The sequence below is a fragment of the Cydia amplana genome, chromosome 3 (assembly GCF_948474715.1).
Source record: "Cydia amplana chromosome 3, ilCydAmpl1.1, whole genome shotgun sequence".
NCBI classification, from domain to species: domain Eukaryota; kingdom Metazoa; phylum Arthropoda; class Insecta; order Lepidoptera; family Tortricidae; genus Cydia; species Cydia amplana.
Genome location: NC_086071.1, coordinates 21770074 through 21793553, shown reverse-complemented (window position 1 = coordinate 21793553; position 23480 = coordinate 21770074). Strand labels below are relative to the sequence as shown.

At 34.5% G+C, this 23480-nt stretch overlaps 1 protein-coding gene across 2 annotated transcripts in view; it reads left to right on the top strand.

Annotated features, from left to right (window-relative positions):
* The first annotated feature begins 3077 nt into the window (after positions 1-3077).
* The window catches only part of LOC134662787 (beta-1,4-glucuronyltransferase 1-like), a 32654-nt gene continuing 12251 nt past the window's right edge, over positions 3078-23480 (top strand). Inside the window, exons 1-4 of one of the 2 annotated variants that reach the window (XM_063519086.1) lie at positions 3078-3181; positions 7362-7453; positions 7740-8647; positions 9074-9230. In XM_063519086.1, the coding sequence (XP_063375156.1) occupies positions 7391-7453; positions 7740-8647; positions 9074-9230 (1128 nt within the window). In that variant the 5' untranslated portion in view covers positions 3078-3181; positions 7362-7390. Of the gene's footprint in view, positions 3182-7350; positions 7454-7739; positions 8648-9073; positions 9231-23480 lie in introns of those variants that run through there. The other variant, XM_063519087.1, reaches the window with a different exon arrangement.

Below are 23480 nucleotides of genomic sequence, written 5' to 3'. Positions count from 1 at the left end.
AATTTTATAAAGATTTGTAGATAACTAAATACATAGTTTAAAAAGCAACAATGGTTGCACTCCGGGAGTGCCGATAGAAGTGAAAACTCACCTCACTATGTTACCGACGCCCGGTAACACGATACATACGTTTAGCGGAGGTATTCTATTTATTTATTATATATTATTATCATTCTCAAATAAGATCACACTTTTTCATTTACATGTTTATTTACATACTGCCATGACAACGTCAAATTATTTGAACATAGGTAAAGAGTCTTGAAAAGGAGGAACATAAATGTCAAATAACATTGAGTTTTTCTTTATTGATTTAAATGCCATTTAAATTATGAGTTTACGGGGCTTACGGTCACGTGATCGCCTTACGCCCCTTACGGTCACGTGATCGCCTTACGCTGTCTCGAGTTTATCATTTTTTCCCCACCTCAAAAAGTGCCCAGCGCCGCTAAAGAAGTTTTCACTTCAAAAAAAATTAAATACATGAAATACTTTTTTTGAAAAACATAAGTAATTTACATGAAATAATGCAAAAACCCTCCCTCGGGAAGTCGGGAGAGATTTGAACTCGTGGCTCCGGGATACCGGAGCTACCGAGGCTTACCCGTCTGCAGTGAATAGGTATGGATGCAGTGGATTTTTAAATGTTAAAGTTAGTATTTACTAAAAAGTAAATACCGACTTATACCACGCCATAAAAAAAAAACAAGTTTATATGTCCTTGTCTAACATTACATACTTAAACATTGTTTAGGTCAAATAAATCCTAAACGCGCGATCCAGTGCACCGTGTGGCAGCAGCAGTAAACAAAACACAGTTTTTACACTTTTTACCATAATATCAGTCACTGGTCACGGCCATCGCCAGCACAATCATGCAGTCGTTTATTTTTTGCCACGGACGTGATAATTACACTCAATACCTACAGGAAGCATAGCAATTAATAATAAAACTTAGAATGTGCCAGACTAAACGTACCTATGTCCATTAGGGTGGAGCGTCGTTGTATGGGAAAAAATAAAAATTTGATTATCAATGTGGAACTGGTACAAAAAGTTGCAGTTTGTCATGTAGATTATAGTGATTATATCAAGTTTCAAAATAAACACTACTTTTAGCCCTCTACCCAGCCTCTAAAGAAATTAATAAAGGTAAATTTACATCAATTATTTAAATATACTATTTCACTAATATGTGTACATTTTATTGAAATTATATAATACTTAATAAGCGTATAATAAGTTATTACCAACATTTTTGTGCCTTTTTTCAATATTTATGGAATAATAAAATTTCAAACTTTCATATTAAACAGCAATATCATGCAAAACAAGGAAAATGCTACAGTGTAAAAAAATATTTGAGTTATTTTTTTTAGACGTTCTTGTGGCAAAGTAACGGTGTCATTGATTACGAAAAGTATCATTTTACTGCAAAAAATGGGTTATTTATATGTTTAAATAAGCGTCAAATTTTGCCCTTCGGCGTCGCTTACGCCCTTTTTGGGTCATGTTCACACGTATGTTAGACATATATTTACTTTTACTAGTAGTATTTTTATTATCTTATCACGTTCAAAATAGTTTTCACGGTTCTGTAATTAGTTGTAAACTCCAATTTGTGCACAGTATCCGGGTTAAAGGGCCTATTCCATAAAACCTCGATTTACGTGGTTTTAACGTGTCATAAAAATATACGTTATAAACAAAAATAAGTATAGGAATCGAGTATATCTGTAACAAAAAGATGTTATTTAATGAATAAAACTTGTTATAAAAATAATAAGCATAAATGAAATTAATTAAAAATATATGTATATTGCTATATATAATCGAATAGTAGAGGGCTAAAAGTATATACCAATATTTTTTTTATTATTTTTCCCTTAAATAATAAAAAATTAGACATCCTTTTAGAGGGGTTCCATTGCTATAGTCAAGAATTTTGGATTTCGCTCCACCCTAATGTCCATCCATACATGGCAGTGTCACAAGATTATAGCGAGAGCAAAACAAATGAAGATTGGCGAATTTTGGCTTCACTTTATGGAAGTAGGTAAGTTTTATTCATAGACCCGAAGTACAGTACCATCACGCTCCGCGATTGTTGAACCATTCAGGGTCTTAGCTACATTGGTTGTTCAATACTTAACCTATGGAATGTCCAATTTAGCTAGAATCCTAAGTGCATAGGTATAAACTATTATACGAAGTAATATAATATTATATATTGCGATACAGCGAGGAAATGTCGCCAGCATCCTTGGTACAATGCCTCAAGGGCCTATTTTAAATTTAAGCTAGTTTTTGATTTCTTTTAGTAATACCACTATATATCTTGTTTGTAAATAAAAGATATAATATCCTATGCGAAGTAATATAACAGGCCTATGCCTAAATGGCTCAAAAATCACGGAGCGTGGCTACATGTAGTGTTATCTTATTAAAAGTGAAGCAAATTATTTTTGTATCAAGAAGAGTTTACCTACAAGATTACCTTGTGAATCTTGTGATGTATGTATGTACCTACATACACCCAGCTGCAATAAGTGAAATCCATTCAAAATAAAAAGTATATGTATGTACAATTTCCGTCGGTCTCCGTACATAGTAATTATTAAAATTAATTAGGTAGGTATACCTGCATACTTATTTCAATTTCTGCTCACCGCCTCAATAAAAAGGCGTGCAGGTGTCATGTAGGCTGGCAACGCGCATGTGATACCACAGTCGAACAGTTAGCAACAGGTCTGTACGCTTGATAGCCACCATAGTATAAAATATTAAAGATATATGAAGGGAAGCATATCACCTGGGTCTGAGAGGTATTTTGTGCGCATGTCTGGATTCTACACATGCGCGGTGCGGGCACCACCACCCAGTCACTATTTACTTATATTGTTTTCTAAATAAAACACACAAAACCGTATATTTTAACCTAATTTGTATTTAATAAAGTTACAAGCGATAAAATCGTCATTAAAATAATTGCTCTAGTTAAACTTTGATAAAGCTATCACAATTTTTGTACATAATGAATGTGTGTGAAATATAACCTTGAAATTGACATACCTATGTATTTGGTGTTTTTTCTGTATTTGCAAAGTGTTTTTATTGTTGTTGATTGTTGGTTGAAGTTAAAGGTGTATTTGTGTAGTGAATTTATTAAAATTAGCCGTATGTAAGTTTTTATTAATGTTTACAATTTTTTATTGATAAACAGTATTATTTAATTAATACCTATCGTTAGGCTTTTTAAAAATCTTTTAATGCTAATATATTTCTACCTATGTCACCAATCATTTTAATTTAATAATAAAGGTAGGATTTTTTTCTTCATTTACTTTTAAGTTATCGGGGCGAGAGAGAGGTTACATACCTCTGTATATGTTAGGTAGGTATGTGAAATTACTAGCTCGCTTATCTATTGTTACAAATAATCTATTTTCACCCGAGGGACTTAAGCGATGAAGCCAAAGGGTCTTATGCGTAAAACCCTTACTTTTCTTTTCAAGAAGGAATGTACAATAAATAAATATGCTTCTTATTTCATCCCGAAGTTTCCGTTTTTTTTCTGGTTGACTGATATACTAATACATTTTTATACTTTTTGTATGTAAATAAATACAATATGTAGGGTCCAAACTGTCCAAAGGTATATAGTAACTCTTACAAGTCTTAGGTACATACCTACAACAAACGCAGTTTACTATTCCGCGTCAGGGGAACCCTCTATTAGGTACATAAACTTGCATTTTTAACGCCAAAACCTTTTGTTTTCGTCCCGGAATGAATATTTAATAGCACCGTTGTTAATCGAATTTAAACTGTTGTGAGACATGCTAACATTGAATAATTTTTTTTATTATTTTTTTTTTTTTTTGTTTTTTTTTTTTTAATGTTTCTCCGAAACATGTCGCGCGAGTGACTTAAAACAAGTGAGTCTAAACCGTAAAATTATTCAGCACCGCTGTTCTTTGAGGAACAATTTGACTTTGGAATATTTTGTGAAGATCGCAAGAAAATACAAATCGTGAAGTAAAACTTTCTAGAAGCGAGCGTACTCCCACATTAAAGGCTGGTAACGCGCTTACAACCGCTCTGGTGCTGCAAGTGTCCATGGGCGACGGTATTCGCTTACCACCAGGCATGCATGTTTGCCTTCTATACATATAATAAAAAAATACTCGTCACTTTTTATAGACAGCACCTATAGGTACTTCCTTAATTTACCAGTTCAGATATATTATGCAGTACCTACCTACTTTAAGCCCCTCCGGACTTTACGTAAGGTCAACATCAATTATAGGTATGTTTACACTTTTGCGGCTTTGTAAAGTAATAAGGCAAAATATTTAAGTAAACACTTTATAAACATATTATTATCTTTGACATTGACTGTACAACATTTTGTTAGGCAATATGTACCTACCTAAGTTTCTGATTGTTAACGTTATCCATTACAATCATTAGTATCATTACAACGAATAACATTAGTTGGCCATTAAGTACGTTACCTATATATTCATTCCGAACCTTTGGCGAGAACGGGCGATTCGATTGGTCGGGTGAATCATAGTTAAATCACAAACACCATAAGTACAAAATCAATTTAGTATGGGGTGGCGCATCGTTTGTTAGTGGTGTGATTTTCCGATATGACTTGGAACTCCGATAGACGTTTAAGAAGTGTAAAGGATGACTCACATTAGGCCGGGCCGTGTCCGGGCCGGCTGGTCTGCATCAAGCACAAAGTCACTTAGAGTACGCTCGAGGAATTAAATTTCCGTACCATTTCGTACCTTGTCACAGTGACAATAGTATGAGGCCCCTATAGCGACTTCATGTCGATTGTCACTGTGACAAGGTACGAAATGGTACTGAAATTAAATTCGTTGACTGTACGAATACGTGTAGCTCGCTAGACGAGTAGATTAGTTACCTAGTCCATTAGCCTAGCTAGCTAGATCAACGCATTGCGGAGAAGAATAGACCTAGTCACGCAAGTCACAGTGAAACAAAATAAAGCAGTCACTAACATTGAACTACTACGTCTACGTTTTCGCTTAAATGCGGCCCTCACCAAAGGGTTCTGCCGCGAAAACCGAGATTCGCAAATCGCGGGGATTTTTCTCTTTTACTTCAATGAAGGCGTTAATTAGAGCGACAGAGAAAGATGCCCGCAATTTGCGAACTTCTGCAGATATTGCAGTTCCAAATACTAGCTGCGCTGCTAGTATGGGAACTGCACGCCGACGTTGCAGTTGGCGTGCAGTCGGCGTGTAGTTCACATACAGTCGGTCTGTATCGGTTCTAAGAATTTTCTGTAAATTAATCGAATTTGTTTATAATAGTCAAATAGTCAATAGTCAAAATATACTTTATTCATGTAGGCCTAGCAACAAGCACTTATGAATCGTAACATACTTATTAATTATCTTAAGCTAATTATCAGAGCAATTTATTGATGTTATTATTCCATAATAATATTGGATTATTATACAAATCAAATTTAACACAATTTTAAGAATTTCACAAAAGGATAGTCAAACATGAAAAAAAAATTGTATAAAAAATACTAGTCTAGAATGTTTCTAGAATAAAATCTAAATGCCAAATAAATAAATAAAAAACACATAAGAAGTACAAACATCGGAATATTCGGAATATCAATTTCCTCATCATTAATCAAATATACCTAATAAATAAATAATCATTTCGAATAACAATTAATCCCACGTTGTTTTATCATTCATGTAGTCTTGTGTGGTATAATACGCTTTAGAAATATGTTTACGCTTTACATAATTCTTAAATTTATTAATAGTATAGTTAGCCTTAGATAATATGGAAGAGCGGTGTCTTCTGTTACAAGTATTTTATACTTACTAGAAGACTCCAACCAAAAAAAAAAAAAAAAATTCAGTAATATGGTTTGGAAGTTTATTATAAAATCTCACACAATTACCCATGAATGATTTTTTAATTTTATGGAGCCGAGTGAAGGGCACTGCGAGCTTATGTTTATTTCTAGTATTAATATTATGAATTTCACAATATTTTTATGTACATACAGAATATTCTCATAAATGTATCGACAGTGCACTGTCATTATGTCAATTTCCTTAAATTTATCTCTAAGTGTCTCTATGGTTCATTTTATATACTGCTCGAATAGCCCTCTTCTGCAGAACAAAAATGGTATTTATCTCTGAAGCACCACCCCACCATACTAAAAATACCATATGCCATAATGCTATGGAAGTAACTAAAATATACTAATCGAGCTGTTTTCACATCAGTTAACTGACGGATTTGTCTCACTGCAAAAGCTGCAGAACTCAGTCTATTCGAAAGAGTAGCAATATGGGGACCCCACTGGAGTTTAGAATCTAAAGTTATACCAAGAAAAACTGTACTATCAACTAATTCCAATTCCTCATCCTTCACAATGACATTTGTTTGCACATGCCTAACGTTACTACTAGTGACAAACTTAATACATTTAGTCTTTTTCTCATTTAACAATAAATTATTAACATTGAACCAATTTACTACTTTTGAAATAGCATCGTTTACATCATTGTAAGCTTGTTGCTGTCGTTTGACTTTGAAAATAAGTGAGGTGTCGTCTGCAAACAATACTATATCATGGTGGGTCTTTACAAGGAATGGCAAGTCATTTATGTAGATAAGGAACAGGAAAGGCCCCAATATTGACCCCTGCGGTACACCCATAGAGACCAATGACCCCGGTGATCGCTGTCCATTCACATCGACCCTTTGTATTCTACCATTTAAGTAGGAATTTAGTATAATATTGTGCATGCGACGTGATATCGATTAACCTCGAATTGAAAATCAATTTTCCTTGGCGGATAATATTCCTGACGGAAGTGTTTGATAAGTTTGATAAGGACAACCCTCTAATCTTACTTAGCCGCTAAGTACGAAGGCCTAGTTAGTAACTGCAGTACGATACGAGAATGTACTTTGACTTTTTCACTATGACCATAATTTCCGATTTGATTCGGTAAGGTTGATAAAATCAATCTATTCATGCTATTGTTGTACATAATAAACAAGTAATGTATTGAACGTATGTAGATTATAGGAGTTAGGTATTAGTGTGGTATAGACTTCGGAGAGCTAAAGTGGCTTGTAGATACCTATTATTATCGTGATTTTAGTACAATTTTCCATTTTTAAATATATCTTTTAACTGTCATAAATCTCCCTTTGAAGAAATGTTAAAGAACGAGGTCCCGTAGATTTTAATTTAGCTGTTTTTTTTAGGAGACATAAAAACCTTTAGGTACCTATATAGTTATCCTACGTTTGACCAAAACCATTTATTGCAGTTCGTCTCTGAGCATGAGCGAGTGATGTGATGGCCGCGCTGCGCTACCACTACTTTAGGAAACCAATGTCCGGCTTGCGAGGGGATAAGATTGTGAGTACCTTTACGGACAATTATCGACAGTAATAAAGTAGACTTTTGGGGGCGTCTATTACCTATTTACGTCTCAGATTTAAGTGAATTATTCCCTCTTCATAAAGGACATTTTGCTCGATCTTCTCCCCATCTCCCAAAATTTCGGGTTATGTAACATCATCTCATGAATTAGGATTTTGTCCACATTTGTAAATAGCTTTACTGATGAGTACTGTCTGTTAACTGACTATTCCCATGGTCAGGTAAGAGTTTTCCTGTTGTATAATCGTGTTTTTTTGTACAGTGGCGTTGGCGTTGCCAATGGAGCGTGGTGAGCATCTGCGCCATCGCGCTCGTCCTCTACAACGCCGCCGCCAACATCTGGCTGCTGCACCCCCCCTCCTGCCCCCCACACGCTACTCCACCCCCCACCGAACCACCAACCTGCGAGCCCTGTGACGCAGCCAACCCTAGTGTCGATGACGACCCTATTTCAAGAATAGATTTAAGACTTGGAAGATGGGATGGCTCAAGGTCATACAAAATGTTTGACTACGCTGCAGTAGGAGATTTATACGCAGAGCTATCATCAGATCGTCGCGTCTGCTTGGCGACTCAAAGCTCAATAGAGCGATTACACGAACTCCTCAGGATCGCAGCGCATTGGTCCGGACCTATATCAGTAGCAGTCTTCGTTGCTGGAGATGAGCTAAGACTACTCAGAGCATTCGCTATGTGGCTGTTCCGATGCCAACCAGAAATCTACATGAGGATAGCGTTACATGTAGTGACTCCAAGCGAAAGACCAGGAGTCCCAGGACATGTTCCAAGCTGGGCGAGGGATTGCGAAGCGAAGCCGCTCCCGCCTTACGAAATAAAGTCAGATACAATGGCCTGGAGAGTTAGACATCCATATCCTCAGAATCATTTGAGAAATTTAGCGAGAAAGAATTGTCAAACACCTTATGTGTTTCTTGTGGATGTAGATATAGTGCCGTCTAAAGGAATGGCGGAGGCGTTAGATAAGTTTTTAGCGAAGGCCCCAAAATGCCCGCTCTGTGCGTACGTGGTGCCTACATACGAGCTGGACCTGAGGGTAGCCAGTTTTCCGGCGAACAAGTCCGAGCTATTGAGGCTGTCGAGGAAGAAGTTGGCGATACCGTTCCACAGGAAGGTGTTTATTTACAACCAGTATGCTTCTAATTTTACAAGGTGAGACATTCTAGTATCTAAAGTTCTAATAAGGAAAATCTCAAATGGTCGGGATTTTTTTTCAATGTATGTTTATGTTAAGATGTCTGGATCGATTTGGAAAATTAGCTTGATTGCGAAATAGTTGGTCTCATATATGCTGGTAATCAGGTCTGGATCTAATTAATGGGGTTTTATTAAACTCGACAGTACTCTTCAAAAGTTACAGGCAGAATTACAATGTTATGTAGATGTTTTAAAGGATTCGGACTCATGAACACTTTCGAAAATCATGGACCATAAAATTATAATTTTATGGTCCATGATTGGTATAAATACCAATTTTCTTTTTCTTTATTGACAAAGATTATAAATATTAAGGTTTATGCATGAAGGGTGGAGGAAGCCAATTTTGACAGTAAAAATATTATCTTATCTTATGTTTAGATGGGAAGCGACGGGCGGCAACGAGAGCGCCCACACGCACGTCAGCCACAACGTGACCAACTTCGAGCTGCTCTACGAGCCGTTCTACGTAGCGCCTGACACCGTGCCCGGCCACGACGAGAGGTTCCTGGGCTACGGGTTCACCAGGAACACGCAGGTGAGCTACGCTACGTGCACTACCAGGTAGACACCGCGCGTGCCCCGGCATGATGAGCGTTTTTCGGGTTATACTAGATTCACTAATTTTTATTTAAAAAAACTTTATCACAATGGCATAAGTAGGCAACTCTTGAAATAGAAAAGCTTTAACTTTAGCTTCTTTAAAGTAGAGGCAAAGATTCATAATCAAGGATCGTATTTAAGAGCCCATCCCATCTTACAGCCTTCTTGAGCTTACTGCGGGGCTTCGCCTTTATTTAAGGTTGTTCTATTTACAAGAATATTTATTTTATTATTTATCTTAAAGTCCGGCAACGCACTTGCAATCCCTCTGGTGTTGCAGAGGTACAAGTATGACGGAGTTGCTTACTCACAAAAAAAGACAGTAAAGAAGAAATTCTTGTTGTCTCTCCTGTGGACTCTCAGAATATTTATTATCCTTAAAGGTTTTTCAATTTTCTGCGATAAAATGTATTTTTTGAGAAATATATATCTATATATATCAATATGCCCACTGGCCATTACACCAATATATCTCCATTTTCGTGGTATGAAGCTATAAATTAGTCGCCATCGAGCTTCGTAATGGAATCGGAATATGAATGCGTTTCATTCCGGCTGCACTCGGAGCGAGATCGGCGTTAAAAATTATTTATTGTGGCCAATATAGACAATACAGTTACAGACAAAGTTGCATGTTGTATGAATTTTTAAAAGGCGGTTTTCAGATAGCAATTCTATCACATTATTACATTATAAAACGGGACTTAATCGCGTATAATAATGCGTAATTTAATAAACCTAACTAATACTTAATATGAGTGCAAGTGAAATGTTCAAATCAAATTGAGAACTTTGAAAGCCACCCGTCGTAATCCAAAAGATTCTATAACACCAAGTGCCACGTGACAGTTTGTACTACTTATTTTGATCGCTAAATTATTTAAATTATACAATACAATGGAAAGATCTCAAAGCAAGTTTTACTTATCGCTTTTTGTCCGAATAAAGTAAATAATGAGGTCATCGGCTAGACAAAAACTATATTTTAGTAGGGCGGCAAGTTGATGTAATTTTATTGAGATTTAATAAAGTAGGTACAAATTGGTAGGTATACTCGGAATGGCCGCGGTGTGGTGAATATCGGCTTCAGAATTTCATCAACCACACCACACCACACTATTGAAAGTAAGTTATATGTAGGTAAGTACAAGTTATACGGTCAGGCGATCCACGACTTGAAGATATATTTATTAGACGTATGACTCAATTTCGAATTTAAATAATTAGATTAATTTAACATTATATACCTACCCATTGATATTTTTGACATAAATTGTAACAATTTTTTAAACATGAATATTTTTAGTTTTAGTGACATATCATTTGATAATTTGTTATTTGACGATAGTAATAATGATATAATATTTGTAATAATTTAAAATGAAACCTGCATGTACGGTACTCAAACTCAATAGATTTAAGAATATTGCCGTGCCCTACCAGGGCCCATGTGAAACAACTATTACCTATGTATAGTGTGTCAAAGGTCTGTTTGATTTCAAACATAGACAGAGAGAATCATACTATCTTTGTCTAACACTAGTACTAGCACTCAAAAGAAAAGGATGAGTATAGATTTTTATGGTCCTATTTACTGACAAGATTTGGTTGACCCAGTATAACACCTGTGTACTTACCATGGATGCAATAAATATATGAATATGAATATTCTTTAGAATCTCTTTCAGAGGTAAATTTTTCAGAAGAGTCCCAAATACGCTGTTGGCCGTGGGGTCCGTATATCCTTCTAAAGGATAAGCAACGTGACTTCACTGAGGTTGAAAGCAAGCTTGTCTAAATTTTATATAAAACAATTCCGTCACAAAAATAGTACCTACCAATAGAAAACGCACTGCCTAATCCATTCTTCAAATAAATAACATAGAGCTCACTAAGTAATTTTTATTTAATTCAACCAAAATTATATACAAATATAGTTTGTCAAAGGACTGTCTCATTTCAAACGTAGACATAAATAATCATACTATCTTTGTCTTACACTAGTACTAGCACCCAAAAGAAAAGGATGAGTATAGTTTTATTTTGTTCTTATTTACTGACAAATTGGTTTGACCAACTATATCTTCGGTGCATCCGCTGTTCTGCTGTGACTCGAAGCTTGTGTGAGAGCGGGTGAAGGCCGCCAACGACGTTCGGTTCAAGTTTAAAAATAAAATGTTCAGCTGTTCCGCTCATTATTGAATGTTTACGTCACAAGTCACAAGTTTTATTTGATCTGTTTTGAAAACATATCTATAAAAAGCTGTTATTTCGAAAAGCAAAGTGATGATAATTATTAGCTATGCAAGGTAGTTTTCAACGGCCTTACTCTAATATGATATGTATATGTCGCAGTAAGATAGATAAAGCCGTTATATAGTTATAACCCTAGGGATATAATTATATGTCGTAACATAGTTATACGAAAGCGATTCATTACTATCTTACTAGGAATATAACTATAATACGTCTTTAGTTTAGTGATATAGTTATATTACTGGATTCTGTTTAGTGAAATAATTGTAGGTAGGAGTGCGGGGGTGCGGCGGAGGTATAGTTATATCCCTAAGGATATAGTTATATGCCGTATAGTACGTATTATAATCATATTCTTAGTAAGATAGTAATAAGTAATTGTAGCAGTGTAGTGCGGGGGTGCAGCGGAGTCGGCGGCGGGGGCTACCCCGCACGTCGCTCGCTAGTATTCCTAGTAAGATAGTAATTGTAGGTAGGAGTGCGGCGGAGGTCTAGTTATATCCCTAGGGATATAGTTATATGCCGTATAGTACGTATTATAATCATATTCTTAGTAAGATAGTAATAAGTAATTGTAGCAGTGTAGTGCGGGGGTGCAGCGGAGTCGGCGGCGGGGGCTACCCCGCACGTCGCTCGCTAGTCGCTGCCACAAGCAGATTTGACAGAATTTCTATGAAAATAGCTGTCACTCAGTAGAAATCTCGCGCCAGCTTTCGTGAATCGACCTGTACTTTTACGTAATATTGCTAAAAAGTATTACAACTAATTGCAACCAACAAAGTTGATTTAATGATTTTGTAATAAAAATAAAAACGAATATACTTACTGTTTTCATTGATTCCCTGGCAGATTTATAACCATTTAACCACATTAGTTTAGTCAAATACCGTACTATACGGCATATAACTATATCCCTAGGGATATAACTATACCTCCGCCGCACCCCCGCACTCCTACCTACAATTATTTCACTAAACTGAATCCAGTAATATAACTATATCACTAAACTAAAGACGTATTATAGTTATATTCCTAGTAAGATAGTAATGAATCGCTTTCGTATAACTATGTTACGACATATAATTATATCCCTAGGGTTATAACTATATAACGGCTTTATCTATCTTACTGCGACATATACATAGATTATAGAAGGTACTAATCCCGAAATAAGAAAAAGTTGACGGTTTCTTACAAACGTTCACATCTGACTTATATCGACCGGGATATGAAATACTAGCTGTTGCCCGCGACTTCGTACGCGTGGATTTGTATATTGGTGGTTATATATTCTACATTAGCTTAGATAAAACATTATGCAGCAAAAGATAGCAGTAGGGACGGCTAATCATTTGTTAATTATTATACAACGCATGAGATTTGTCTTTCACAACCTGGCTACAAAGTTTCAAGCCCCTAACGGAATAAAATTGTTTTCGATATAATCCCTCAACCCCCTTAGAAGATTTTCAAATCCACTATTTAAGAAAACCTACTACTTACCTAACTACCTATTTACGAAGTTTGAAGTTCCTAGCTTTAAATAAAATTTGAACCCTATACAAACTTTCAGCCCCTTTCTACCCTTTTAGGAGATGAATTTTTAAAAACGCTGAAATATCTTTTCTTGTATTCTAATAATATGGCATGATACAAAGATTCAAGTCTCGCACTTAAAAAAAATGTTTGAGCTCCATACAAACTTTCAACCCTCTATTCACCACCATGGGGGATGAATTATCAAACACTCTAAAATTATTTTTCTTCTCTTTTAATATAATATCTGTTTACGAAGTTTCAAGTTCCTAGATTTAAACAAAATTTGAACCCTATACAAACTTCCAACCCCTTTTCGACCCATTTAGGGGATGAATTAAAAAAAAAAACGCGTAAATTACTTTTCTCGTATTTTAATAATATGCCACTATACAAACATTCAAGTCCCGCACTTAACAAAATGTTTGAGCTCTATACAAACTTTCAACCCCTTTTTCACCACCTTAAGGAATGCATTTTGAAAAACGCTGAAATTAGTTTTCTTCTCTTTTAATGTAACTGCTGCTGCGTGTTGCTTTAACCGAAGTTACAAATTCTTAGCTTAAAATAAAATTTAAACCCTATACAAACTTTCAACCCCGTTTTAACCCTTTTAAGGGATTTTTTTTTAACGCTAAAATTACTTTTTTGTGTTCTAATAATATGCCCTTATACAAAGATTCAAGTCCCGCACTCACAAAAATATTTGGTCTCCATACAAACTTTCAACCCCTTTTTCACCACCTCGGGGGATGAATTTTTAAAAACGCTGAAATTAGTTTTCTTGTTTTTAATATAATACCAATATTATAAATTTATCTATGATTGTTCTAATTATAAAATGGTGGTGCCTCTTTAACTTTGCTCACCCGTTACCATCAAGATGTTCTCTCTTTGACTCCCCAATCCAAGTGAACGAGTCTGCACAACTGTCCATTTAACTCCCACTTACCCCTACCACTTGCTAACTCAAGTGTTGCCAGGTAAGTCATTAAACATTACCCATTACCCTAATATTAAATTCAGGTATTTTCAGAAAGTTGCCAAGTAAAATTCATATTTGCTTACACTTTTTGATATAATTACCAAAAATCATGACATTCGGCCATCCTACTTCGTGCATGACTCCGGCGCACGAAACTCAATTTAAGGTTGAAAAGAAAATAGCTAAGAAAGCGCCTTTAGAAACACTTATAAAACATTTCTTATACACTGAAATAAATCGTACCTACTCCATGAAATTCCTCTGAGATCGAAATGCTTATTCAGCTTCTTATACCTAGTTGTAAACAATAACATTAAATGTGTAAACTTTGTTTTAAATCAATATGTTTGAGCTCGCGTCTATCATGACATTCGGCCTTCAGTTCTTTCCTTTCTTTATGTTTACTGTCAATTGCATATGTTTAGCTTTATGAGAATTTGACTTGTAGTTAATTATTTACTTGATGTTTACTACGTGTCTTACAAACGCTTAAAACATTTTTCATCATACAGCGATATAGGTTTATGCAATAAATAGATTTTATTCAATGAATTCGATAGTCTTCAAGTAAAATATGATATTGTACCTTTAAAAGTTTAAATTTTAATATTATGAACACAAACTATTTTTTTTATTGTATTTCTCTGAAACAGACCTGACAAATAAATCAGATTTTGGTACCTCTCTAGGAAGAAACTTGGCCTGTTACAATCCCCTTTATGCTTTATAGTATCAACGAGTATGTATGTACTAGGGTACTCTTGAGTGTAAATCCATATTGGTATGTTTATTTCCGAATAGGTACCCAAAAAAAAAACGGGATAAAAACAATTCTCAAACTTACAAAAGCGTAGCTGCTACATTTATAGTAAAAAAAATGTTTTCATTATTTATCGTTTATGATTTTTAACTGTAATACTATTTTCAGCTCGTACGTTACAGGTCTTTAGCTATTGGTGTTACTTAAGATATACATATTTTCTTTATTTTATTAGCATATAACCTTGCTAACCTGTTTCCGAATATTAAACTCAAAGTCGACAGAAACACTTGAGACAGGTTTCAGTAGCAAAACGCAGACTTTATCAATTTTATCATGCATAATTGTAGATTTTTATTTTTGCAAATAATATTAAATAATTGTATAATGTCCAATATTTTGATGCATTTTCTAAATTTCAAAGTCTATTTGACACCCAATATATCTAATAATTTACCAGTTTTTCTTGAAGATTTATTTTATTTCATCTATTGTAACAGAAATAAATCAACTGGTCGGACCAAACGGAAGATTTGCATTTTGTACACACCCTTTTGATATCATTCGTTACAGCAGTCTTCTAAAGATGGCAATTTATCTTTTTTTTTTTTTTTTTTTAATCAAAGTAAGCTTTCCAAAAAAAAACATGTTTCTTCACACTCTTTCAATATTATTTCTCACAGCAATCATGCAAAGATAGCAGATTTTTCAAATCAATGCAAACATTTCTGACGAAACCAATCTTATTGGTGCAATTGGTTTCTTCTTTCATACTAACTTAATTGATTTTAAGTACCTATCTATAGTGCATATAAAGCCATTTATGGCAATTATAATATTCAACTCTATTGACAGTATTAAAATTCAATTTGAAGTAAACAATTTTATGTGACATACATTTTTTAAGCGTACCGACATATGTTAAGTACCTAATCAATAACCGTTTCAATATTATTTTATTACCTCTGTTAAGATGAACTTCAAAATGTAAGTGTTTCATTAATAAATAAATGAACCACGACACAATGACACGAAATTAACTTTTTGAAAATAGAACGTAAATAATACAGAAACTAGATATTAAAAGCGGAAATGTGGAAAGTCATGTGATATACCAACTACAACTTATGAAAATTATGAATTTTGAATTACATTTTTTTTTTATCCTGATCCTGATACGAATGAAACATCACAATCATAACTTTGAATACGAGAGAGATAGGATGGTTTTAATTTTGGATGTCTCGATCATTGATGTATATGTTACCCTATATAACCCTTTCTAGATATGCTAGAACAGTTATTAACAACTACTAATGCTATCCCATCATTTAGATAAACTATTCTTCTAGACACTGTTTTTTAAATCGATTAACAAATCAATAATAATCAAGCAGAGTATGTTTAGAGTTAGACACTGGCATAAATACGACTAATCTCACAATTCGCATAATTTAAAAGCAAATCAGTTACTGAAATCACGCATAGGCAATGAATGTTACCTATTTCATGTCTCTAACCAAAATCTAAGTCAAATATCTAATTCAAATATTATTTTTTTAATTTACGACTATACATGTACTTTATTATTTCTATGCTTCAAACATATTATTACGTATCTAGAGGCTGTAGCTCTAAACTTCTTCACAAACTCAGCCATTTCTACAATTTCGCTTTTATAACGTGATTTGTAACTGTATATAACCCTAAATATTCTTCATATAGACGTACAGACAACTAAAAATAAAATACCTTTTGACATTGATATCTAATTTACTAGAGCTTTTTTTTCATTTGGATATTTTAAGTTTCAAAAATAAACTCGCATCAAACTTTCAATCATAGAGAAAGTACATTTTTATTTCAAAATATTTCGAGACCGCATGTAACGATACTTAAATACTATTTTGTAAGAGAGGAAATCAAGCCCAACCCCTACATGACACCAAACTCGATCGCACCTTATCGTCATCGAGATCACCACTAATACTTACATCAAGACCTCTGAGTCAATTGCATATAGGTAACTCTCTCAATTTAATAATCCTGCTAGCTATAAAGCTATAATCGTATCAAACTTCACAAAGATCAGAATAACGTTGTATGTATAGGTATTAGGTACCAAAGTTATTGCGGAACAGATACTAAAAAATGTTCCTTATGTTTCCATAGGTAACGCAACTTAAAGAAAAAAAAACAACTGCATACAGTATAAACGGGCTGCACCCAGGGAGCGCCAGCAGCGAAAACTCAATGACCAGTGCAAAATGACAATTGTCTCAATTGAGGCCAACGCCATCCAGCGTTATTACGTCTCATCACTTGAAACCCCCAAACACATCGCTGTCAGTACTCGAGCCATACCAGTACCAGCTAGAGGGAAAGTCACCAGATGGCATTCAATTCAAATCAACAAAGAAGAACTCAATGACATTGTAACAGTCCCTCGACCAGGCCACGTGCCCGTCCCACGTTTTACGAATCTTACGTCTTACGCTCTCGCGAGTTTAACATTTTTTTTTTCATCACAAAAAATGCTCGGCGCCGCCAAAGAAGTTTTTACTTTAAAAATTACATTCATTATCACCACTAATTTTGAAACGACTATTTCGTAATGTTAAAAAAAAATGTTTACTTATAGTTAGTTTTTGAACATTTACTGCTTCATAGTTCATTAAAATGGGTTTGAAATATTTTAACTACCACTCACTTATGGCATGTACATATACTAATTTAATTTATACAATAAGTTATTGCCAATTGCGTTAGTGTGAAAAATTCTAAATCAAACAGTTTTCTGACATCAATCAGTCAACTATAGCTTCAAAAAGATCATTGTATTTAATATTCAACACAGATATTATTTTATTGAATTCATTTCATAGTCAAAATATATTCATTAGAAAAACCCGATGAGGTAAAAACCAACTACTCTTTTCAATCTTCCGCCAATGACAAGAGTTCTCTGGTATAAAAAAAATATTCTCTGACCTTTGTTATAAAGTTAGCACAAATGTGACATTTTAACTAACTCTGTAAATTTTCATTGACCCCATTTCACAATTCATTCAACAATTCTCAGTCACCTTGACCCCTCACTCCTATTTGAGCAGGTCAAAACCAATATCAACTTCCTTTGATGCTTTCAACGTTTCTCGTATCTCGTTTGTTCCACCTCGTACTCCAGCACATGATCATTTTAAAATAAACAAAATTCTTACACTTCCTTCTCAATACATTTAATATGACTTTGCAAAACACGTTAATGAAAACATAACTACATTTCCGTGCAAACAGATCACTCGCACAAGACAGGGATCAAAAAATCAACTCCGAACTCATCCTATTAGACTGACCAAGTCATATGGTTGGTAAAGTTTTACTTGTCATTGACTTCTGTCCTTTTTAAGAGAATTACTCCCATACTGTTCTTAATGTTATTTCAATTTGTTCATTATGTTGAAACTATTTGCAGTATCTCTCATTAACCACGTCGACATTTTAAAAGAGGAATAAGACATTAACATTTACTGCGCAACCCGATCGAAATAATACACGTACTTATCCGTGAAATATTTAAAATACTTGAAATGTAAGTACTCAAACCCTTTTCATGTCTTTACATTACAACCTTCCAGACTCAGTCTTACATAGATTCAAAATGCTTGTTATCACAAAAACACAACCAGAACTACCAGAATATTAATAAAAAAATCTGTGGAGCTGTCGCTAGTACGACATAAATCCTCTGCACTCTCACGATATCTATGCCTACTTTTTTCCACTATAAACATTTTAACATGATCTGCAATAAATGATCAACATTAGCCTGTCAGATCCACATCAGTTTATTTTTTAACTTTCAATAACGTACACGCGCGCTATACTATGTATTTTACTTGTTCCAAACATCTCTAAATTTTCAAATGTAAATAAAAAGTCATCTTCATCACACGCATACCCGCGTTACACAAAACGAAACTCCAATAACGCATGCTTAAGTAGTACAAATGACGCACTTTCGTGTCATATAGAACTTAACCTCAATGACGCCCCAACGTCAAAAATTTAGCTTCAATGACGTCTCCACGTCATACAAAACAACATCAATGACGCCACAACGTCACACAAATGACAATGCCATGTCATACAAGTGACGCTTCCACGTCACACAAATGACGCCTCCACGTCACACACAAATGACACCTCCATGTCATACAAATGACGCCTCCACGTCACACAAAAGACGCCTCCACGTCACACAAAAGACGCCTCCACGTCACACAAAAGACGCCTCCACGTCACACAAAAGACGCCTCCACGTCACACAAAAGACGCCTCCACGTCACACAAAAGACGCCTCCACGTCACACAAAAGACGCCTCCACGTCACACAAAAGACGCCTCCACGTCAAACACAAAAGACGCCTCCACGTCACACAAAAGACGCCTCCACGTCACACAAAAGACGCCTCCACGTCACACAAAAGACGCCTTCACGTCAAACACACACAAGCTGGCCTAGCCAAGGTTACATTCGCTATCGCTTCGACAACGAAACGCTTTGTGTCTCTCTATCACTCTTCCATATTAGTGCGACAGTGACAGTTGCGTTTCGATCGCTACGAAGCGTAAGCGATTGGCATTTTGGCTACGCGGCAAGCTCATATTAACGTCGATTTAAAGTATCAGGATCCCTGTGCTATTGTTATCTTACTAATGTCATATTTATTTCGTAAATGCACTGCATTGCACAATACTACTTATACGGTACTCATTTAAATTAATTGTAATGATTATATTGTATCATAAAATATTATTAGTTTGCATATGACAAAAAAAAATCAAATAGGCTTTAACCGAGAGGAACAAAGTACCGTTGTCACTAAAAATTGCTGGACAAAAACTATAGGTTATAGTTAATCAGTTCAGTTTCAATGAACAAGGCTTATTCCGTCCCAATTAACCGCGATATGCTACACATGTACTATATTTTATGAAATAAATAAGACATAATTCAATAGCACAAATTTCCGATCACTGATCACCAGCACAAGCCCACACATCAATCTGTAATCATAAAACACAAAAAGATCAAAATAATAGGCATTTCAAATATGTACTTATCTACTCATAAATGTATCAATTTTCTTACGACGTTGCAATTTGATGACAATAATTTTGATCATTTATAGTAGATAATAGGTACATATAAAACAATAATCTGTGCTAAATAGCCATTAAATCGACGGGTACATAACTATTAACTTATGAACTCATTCCAAAATCAAAAGTCTGCCGCTTTAATACTAATACAATAATTATAATTTCATTGTAGGTAGATGTCGTAATAGCAACCGACTAAAATAATTGTACCATTCAAATGATATCGAAAATTATGGTTATATTCCAAATACTTTTGCAAAGAACACGTACCTAGATCAGATACTCTAATTACTCATCCATCTAAGAGTATATAATTAAATATATAACTTTTTACCGTTAGCAAAATGTAGGTTACCTACCTTCATTAAAACAAACCAAACTAAACTCAATACTTTTACAATGAATTGATGTAAAATTTTACTTTGTCGCTGATTATACAACTACCACTCATGTATAATAAAACTACCTTATATTTTTTTTTTGCATTAAAATATCTTGATAATTTAAAACAACACTACAAAGCAACAATGTAAAGAAAGTCTAAGCTTCTTACAGCTACAAAACTGCATTCGAAACACATAAACTACTCGAGGTTCATAAAATCAATCCATTATTACTTAGGTACCTACTATTGAAATAAAATAAAGACAACTTACGTTTTTATTCTACCGATCGAATCTAAAAATCTTATTGTGGGTTAGTGGTACGTTAACACTTCTGAAATATTATAAATTTATCTATGATTGTTCTAATTATAAAATGGTGGTGCCTCTTTAACTTTGCTCACCCGTTACCATCAAGATGTTCTCTCTTTAACTCCCCAATCCAAGTGAACGAGTCTGCACAACTGTCCATTTAACTCCCACTTACCCCTACCACTTGCTAACTCAAGTGTTGCCAGGTAAGTCATTAAACATTACCCATTACCCTAATATTAAATTCAGGTATTTTCAGAAAGTTGCCAAGTAAAATTCATATTTGCTTACACTTTTTGATATAATTACCAAAAATCATGACACCTTTATGCAAAGTTTTAAGTTCCCAACTTAAAATTTGCACCTCAAGTAAAACTTTCATCCCCTTTTTAACCCCCTTAGGGGTTGAATTTCCAAAAACGTCGCAATAACTTTTTTATAATCGGCTATTATGCCTTTCTTAGAAGTTTCAAAGCATTTGTAATGGATTCAAACTTTCAACCCCTTTTTAACCCTGTTAGGGGATGAAAATTTAAAAACGCTGAAATTAATTTTCCTGTATTTTAATAATATCTCCATATACAAAGTTTCAAGTCCCGCACTAAAAAAAAATTTTGGTCTCCATACAAACGTTCAACCCCTTTTTAACCCTTTTAAGGGATGAATTTTTAAAAACACTGAAATTACTTTTTTTTGTTTTAATAATATGGCCTTATACAAAGATTCAAGTTCCACACTCACAAAAATATTTGGTCTCCATACAAACTTTCAACCCCTTTTTCACCACCTCGGGGGATGAATTTATAAAAACGCTGAAATTAGTTTTCTTGTTTTTTAATATAATACCTTTTTGCAAAGTTTAAAGTTCCTAGCTTAAAACAAAATTTGCACCTCAAGTAAAACTTTCATCCCCTTTTTAACCCCCTTAGGGGTTGAATTTTCAAAAACGTCGCAATAACTTTTTTTGTAATCGGCTATTATGCCTTTCTTAGAAGTTTCAAAGCATTTGTAATGGATTCAAACTTTCAACCCCTTTTTAACCCTGTTAGGGGATGAAAATTTAAAAACGCTGAAATAACTTTTCCTGTATTCTAATAATATCTCTATATACAAAGTTTCAAGTCCCGCACTCAAAAAAATTTTTGTTTTCCCTACAAACTTTCAACCCCTTTTTGACCACCTTAGGGGATGAATTTTCGGAAACGCTGAAATTTAGTTTTCTTGTTTTTTAATATTATACCTTTTTACAAAGTTTCAAATTCCTAGCTTAAAATAAAACTTGCACCCCATACAACCTTTCATCCCCTTTTTAACCCCCTTAGGGGTTGAATTTCTCAAAATCGCTTCTTATCTCTTGTACACTTTATAAATTCAACCTAGTGTGCAAATTTCAACTTTCTAGCTTTTGTAGTTTCGGCTCTGCGTTGATGAATCAGTCAGTCAGTCAGTCAGGACACTTGCATTTATATATATATATATAATAATAATATAGATAGATAGAAGATGAACCGTGATTACCTTGATACCCGGTATCTTCAGTTACCCGTGAACAAGATGCATGTAACTGCGTCGAAATATCGGGAGCTTGAAAACAATAAGTGGGTCGTTCTACCGTTTCGTGCCGATTTCGTGTCCGAGCCCACATGAAGCGTTAAAATTATATTTTTTTACTTGTGGTTATTTTTAAAAGGTATGTTTATGTGGTACGAAAAATGCGCCAGTTTTGGAATTTAGCTAAACCTAATGATCTATTAAATAAAAATTAAAAACATGCGAAAAATTCATTTCCCTCGCACCTAAAATGGCGTACCATTGGGTTCGAAAATTAAAAAACACTATTATTTGCAGATAAACCCTACTTTCCATTATTGTTTATAAATAAGCACATAATCAGTATTATAATGGTACATGGTAACGTATTTTTAAAGTTAAATTATCATAGAGAGAACGCACTTTTTAATTTTGTCACGCGAAAGACTTCATTTTCACTCTAAAAAATTGCCACTCATGCCAAATCTAAACGCGCCTTTATTCACGAATAACTGTGATTGCTACGTGTTTTTACTACCTTAGTCTACCGCAATACGTCAACGAAGGAGGTTTCGCGCTCTTGATTTACGAGTAATTTAGGTTCTACTCACCGGAAAGGCACTTTGTCACGGTTACTACTCATTTTTATCCATTAAGTAATTTGGTGCTATATATATTGCAAAAAAATCACCTTGTTAATAATCTGTTAGCATTTTGGTATATCTTCATTACTTTTACTTGATGACATTCTAGCCTTAAAGACTATAAAGAAATTTAAAAAAGCGGCCAAGTGCGAGTCGGACTCGCCCATGAAGGGTTCCGTATTTAGGCGATTTATGACGTATTAAAAAAAACTACTTGCTAGATCTCGTTCAAACCAATTTTCGGTGGAAGTTTACATGGTAATGTACATCATATATTTTTTTTAGTTTTATCATTCTCTTATTTTAGAAGTTACAGGGGGGGGGGACACACATTTTACCACTTTGGAAGTGTGTCTCGCGCAAACTATTCAGTTTAGAAAAAAATCATATTAGAAACCTCAATATCATTTTTGAAGACCTATCCATAGATACCCCACACGTATGGGTTTGATGAAAAAAAAAAATTTGAGTTTCAGTTCGAAGTATAGGGAATTCCAAAAATTTATTGTTTTTTTTCTATTTTTGTGTGAAAATCTTAATGCGGTTCACAGAATACATCTACTTACCAAGTTTCAACAGTATAGTTCTTATAGTTTCGGAGAAAAGTGGCTGT